Here is a 5,640-nt window from a genome sequence, read left to right on the forward strand (position 1 = left end):
AAAACAAAAAGCAATAGTGAAAAAACACACACCAGAGACTGTGCATATATACATATTATTGCAAACTTTAAACACTAATTAACTTAATACAAATTCAAACACAAATTCTATCTGAAAATATATACAAAAGTCTGTGTGTATATGTGGACTGTTTGGACCCTGCTTTAGTTCCATCTTAAAAAACCTACACAGGCTTCTGACATGGTCCAAAGTCAAAGTCAAAGAGGCTTTATTGTTACTTCAACCATATATAGCTGATGCAGTACACAGTGAAATGAAACAACGTTCCTCCTGGACCAGAGGTGCTACACAGAACAAAAACAAAGTACAGGTGACGTGGACAAACATAGAACTAAACTATACTACAAGGTGCATTCTTTAGAAACTAAACATACAACATAAGTGCACAGGATGAAAAGACAGTGCAGACAAACAAGACACATAACACAGACTCTGTGCAAAAGAATAGTGTTTGACAGTGAGTGGAAAGAGATACAAATATTAAAGTGATGTGTACATGTAAACAAGATCAATGTAAAGTGACGTGTGCATGTAAACAAGACAAATTTGTGTGTGTGTGTGTGTACTTGTCCAGCTCAGTTCAGTTCTCTGTTGAGACCAGCTCTCTGTTGTGTGTGTGTGTGAGACTGTGTCTAGCACAGTTCAGTTCTCTGTTGAGAACAGTTCTCAGCTGTGTGCATGCTGTGTGTGTGTGTGTGTGTGTGTGTGTGTGTGTGTGTCCAACTCAGTTCAGTCCTCTGTTGAGATACCTGATTGCCTGGGGGAAGAAGCTGTTCAACAGTCTGGTTGTGTGTACCTCTTTCCGGGTGACAGAAGGGTGAAGAGTGTGTGTGAGGTGTGCGTGGGGTCATCCACAATGCTGTTTGCTTTGCGGATGCAGCGTGTGGAGTAAATGTCCATAATAGAGGGAAGAGAGACTCTGATGATCTTCTCAGCTGATGGTGAGCTTCAGGTCTTTTCTCCTCCACCTGTTGCTTTGTGGGTGCAAGTTTTCTCTGAAAGAACTAAGTTCCCATAAAGTCTTGAAACAGCAATCTGGGGTTTGTTAGTCCTTCAGCATGGTGAGCTTTGAAGACCTTTGTGGAACAGTAGATGTATCTGACGGGGCCTTGCTGATGAAAGAAGTGGACAGAGACGCCATCGTTCCCATAGCGAGACTTTGTCTGAAAGAAAAATAATAATTAAAAAAACATTTTAAAAGCTTGACAATAAACAAAGAAAAACAACTTCATTAATGACACAGATAGGTGAACAGCTCCATGTGATGCCTCAGCTCTATGTGGAACACTGTATGAAGTGGTCTCTGAAGATGAGAGATTTTCTGAAAAATAAAAAATATGGATAAACAATACATTCTAAAATTAGTACAGATTAAGCACAACATAATGAATTCAATAAGTCATGTCCAGTCAAGCGAAATAAATCCTTACCATCTTTGCCGCAGTCCTCAATAATTTGAGAGCACACTGGAGAGCTTTCTACGGTGCGGCGGTCTGCTAAAACAGGGTACCATTCCTCTATTATTTGTATACGAGATTATAAATATTAAACATGATTTTAAATGTTGAACAGTAAAGGTTAGGTGAACATTATAATTAGCTAAAAAAAATCAGACACAAAACACACCTGCAGTTGAAACCGGTCTCTTAGTTTGTGTGGCAGCTGATTGTTCTGGCACAAGAAACATCAGCTCTTTGAGAAGGGGCACACGTTTTCTGAGCAGGCGAGGCTGGTGCTAGGGAAGGAAAAGATACAAAATCAAAGAAGAAAATAAGATTAGTACCACCGTAATTGAGAGAAATGTCTGAATATATAAGCAGAATAAAAATAAAATCATAAATAAATAATATATAATTATTAATAATTCACCATCGGGTGTTGGAGGGCCAAACCAAAGATAACTTGAACTTAATTCTGCTCAATATTAATTTTCTCCCATTCTAAAAAGCAATAAATTATATATTTTGATTAGCTGCTACTGGTAGTCAGAAGAATAAGGATATTCTGTAAATATTTATGTAAATTCATGAATTGTTGTGTAGGTCAAAGAGGAAAATAATCCTACAGAAGTAATAAACAGTTTAAAACAAAAACCTTTTAAAACAAATCATTGCACCACTGTTTCATTTTATTTTTAACTTGTTAATCTTCACAAATACAGAAAAGATGTTTTGCATTATGTTCAAGAGAAGCAACTACTCAACTTCACTCAAATCGCAGTTCTCATCCAGAGCCAGTGAAAAATGGTAAAAGTTGACCACTCTGTTCCTCAGCTGAAGCTCCAGATTTCCCACGATGTCCTCAACCCTTCTCATTACAGTGTGTCGGAAGAGGGGCACGTTCTCAAATGTTCCCTTTTTCTCTGGGCATATCAGGGCAGCAGAGTCCACCATACACTCCTTAATAAACTCTCCGTCAGAAAACGGTTTACTTTTTTTATAGCGATTTTGTGAGATATGACATAACTTGTCTTGACAGCTGCATCTCTGGGTGTGGGAAGTTTTGTAAAAAGGGTTTGCTTGTCGGGTTTGCAGCGTGGCTAGCATAGCCTCCGACTCCTTTGCGCGATCTTCATCAGACAAGTTCTTGTATTTCTCCTCGTGTTTGGTCACGTACAGTAGTGGCGATTCAGATTGTAATCTTTGAACACAGCGACCTGTGTACCACAAACTAAGCACACGGCTTTACCTTCGATTTCTGTAAATAAATATTTTGCAGTCCATGTCTTGTTGAAAATGCGGCATTTGTAATCAACTTTTCTTTTTTTAACAGGAGCTGACATTTTTAGGGGTAGCTTGACCAGCATTAACGTGCCAGCATCACCTATTACTGTTCAGACACGCACGCACGTCCATAGGTAAATAATAAAACTCCAGGCTTTTCAAAATAAAAGCAACACAGTTGTATTGCAGGCACAGCATAAGTACTTGTTCATTTATGTTTATGACTGACTTAACGCAGGCCGGACAGGGACGTCCAAAGGGCCGTAAAATGCCCAGGTCTGCTCTAACTTGTCGTCGTCGAAAGACAAAAATTAGCAATCTGCGTTTCGCTGTACTTGGATTTCTTAAAATATACCCCTGTGTTAATTGAAGCATAGTGTGCATGTAAAACAAGCTATGTTGTTATTCATACTACCAGACACAATGGCAAACAATTCCTTCATACAAGCAAAAAATAAACAACTGACCCGTTGGCTTGGACGGTCTGACTGCATCTGGCTCCAGAGGTAGTGCTGCAGTTTGTACATCCGTGTCCCTGGGACACAAGTTGCCCCATTATAAAGGAAGCATAACGTATTCACCAAAGACTTCTCTTTTGTCAGAGACGTCACCCCCTCTCTGACAGAACACAACAAGACAAGGTCCTCCTTCTTCGGTGCCGACTTGTCCTGCAGAGACGGGTCATCTTTGATCAGCCCGGCCTCCTCGGTTGGCTCCTGAAGGAGATATCCGAGTGGTCCCTTACGAAACCCTTTTTTGTGCATGGTGATCTGTAAGACAGAAAAAGTAGTAACTGTTAGATGTTAGTATGTCTGTTTCAAAACAAAATCTTACAATAGTCACTATAAAATATACTAGGACTTTGTATATTTTATGTTTATGCACCCTAACCACCCAGGGCCAAGCTTAACAATCAGATTTAATTATCAGGTATTTAACAACTGTTCTCAGACCAGTCCTTCACACCTAGTGGTTTATCACCTAGTAGAGTTTCAGACACTCAATGTAACATGAAACATAAAACTGTTTATTTTTTTTTTATTTTTTTTACAGTCATTAAATACATAAAGGCACAAATAACATTATCATTAATAATTAGAGCAAACACTCACAATAAGAGAAAACTAAAGTCATTTAAAAAATACTGTAATAGATATAAACTGATAAACACTATAATAATAATAATAATAATAATAATAATAATAATAATTAAAAAATAATTAAATTTATTATTAAGCAGGTAAACAGACATAAACAAACAATCTCTCTTAGCATCGTGTACATGTTCACGTATCACAATGAACAAACAAGAACAAACACAAAATAAACATTACACAAGTAAAAACACCACCGTTCATTCATTCACCCGACAATAAAGACGATAAAGCACGATAAAGACGTTAAAGAGATAAATAACGAGAGAGAACATACACGGAAGAAAAAATAAATCATAATCGATATGTTTTAACACGAAAAGCATCACACAAAACTCATATTCAAGTCGAGCTCGTGCAGAGTTCAGCGTTTACATTAATCTCTCACGAACAATGTCTGATACGGTGATGCTAGCGTGTTTGCAGAGAAGCTAATATGAGCATTAACTGTAAACAAAAACAAACACACGCTAATGTCATTTTAAAGTCCAGTAACATACCTGTAATCGAGGGGCAGACACCGCTGAATGAACTGGACAGGGGTTGAACAGTGTGCGCACGCGCAGACGGGAGCAAGAACACAGAAGAGCGGCAGCAGAGGGTCAGCGGGCGAAAATATACCGCAGCCGTAGTGGTTTAGCTCTACCATTGAAAATGAATGGAAAACTGTTTAGGGAATGGCCTCGGGTGAGTTTAATGTCAGTGTCACAAGACTAGTCAGTCCATATCCACTAATACCTTTTTCAAGGCAGTGTGCATGGGGATGTTCATGACTATCCACTAATCCCCATAATAATCCAGTTCAGGAGTCAAAAGCTTATTATACAGGCAGCAGTTAGTCCTCACCTCAACCACTGACTTTGGGGACAAATTGACCAAAATTTTGGCTTTTGCTGAGGTAAATATAATGCTGTTCCCCACATCAAGCTCCAAATTGTAGGTCATACAGTGACTCGGAGACACTGACTATGAGGGGCATAGCGGGTTTATCACCTCAATCTCCGTAAAATGTGTAGAGAGGTGGTCCCTGCAGCTTTGGTAGAGGTCATTCCTGAAAAGGAGGAGCTAGGGCCAGGTACAAAGTCTATCCAATACCAAATGCTGCATTTTCTTTTCTTTTATGATCACTCACAAAATAGTCACAAACCAGACTCCTTCTGTGATAATATCTGAAGCAAAAGAATGATTCATGCCCAATATTGTATGCATCAGGTGCAAGACATTACACGCTCAGTTTTCTTGACTGTCATTGAAAATGCTCACAGACACTTTTACATTTCACCTACGTTTAAGCTCCACCACAAACAGCTGAGAAAAGAATTTAGGTTAGAAACACAGATGGCCTGTTGATTGAACGTAATGTTGCAACAGTTTAATTATAGAGAAAACTCCTGTATATATAACCCCTCATCATCTATGTTAAACATGTAAGCACTGTTCAGTTCCTACAGAGAGGTACCAGCTTAATTGTAAATGTTTTATGTACAGTACATGATACATTTTTATACAGTAAACATATTTCCCTTTACATTTCATAGAACTATGATTAATTAAACAAAAAACAGTGTACAAATTCAATCATAGTATTCGGTAATTACTCCAGAAGCCGTGAATGGTCCATTGTTAATGTCAGCAGTTGTACTACTGCTTTGTGAAAGAGTATGTATTCGTATCTTAATGGCACTTGTCACAGGATGGGATATATTAGGCAACAAGTGAACAGTCAGTTCTTGAATTTGATG

At 38.5% G+C, this 5,640-nt stretch overlaps 1 protein-coding gene across 4 annotated transcripts; it reads right to left on the minus strand.

The window, feature by feature from the left end:
- On the minus strand, window positions 1-4,514 carry LOC131368917 (uncharacterized). Of its 4 annotated transcripts, none has more exons than XM_058415151.1 (5): window positions 4,399-4,514; window positions 3,212-3,514; window positions 1,648-1,756; window positions 1,452-1,514; window positions 1-1,342 (listed from the first exon to the last, which is right to left on the minus strand). In XM_058415151.1, exons 2-5 carry the CDS (start codon window positions 3,506-3,508, stop codon window positions 1,203-1,205), a joined length of 609 nt encoding a protein of 202 aa, XP_058271134.1. In that variant the 5' UTR covers window positions 3,509-3,514; window positions 4,399-4,514; the 3' UTR covers window positions 1-1,202. The 4 variants fall into 4 exon arrangements, with proteins under 4 accessions (XP_058271134.1, XP_058271133.1, XP_058271132.1 ...); XM_058415150.1 differs by having other exon boundaries at window positions 1,452-1,517; XM_058415149.1 differs by lacking the exons at window positions 3,212-3,514; window positions 4,399-4,514 and adding an exon at window positions 2,226-3,164.
- Between the last annotated feature and the right edge of the window lie 1,126 nt (window positions 4,515-5,640).

The sequence above is a fragment of the Hemibagrus wyckioides genome, linkage group LG18 (assembly GCF_019097595.1).
Source record: "Hemibagrus wyckioides isolate EC202008001 linkage group LG18, SWU_Hwy_1.0, whole genome shotgun sequence".
NCBI classification, from domain to species: domain Eukaryota; kingdom Metazoa; phylum Chordata; class Actinopteri; order Siluriformes; family Bagridae; genus Hemibagrus; species Hemibagrus wyckioides.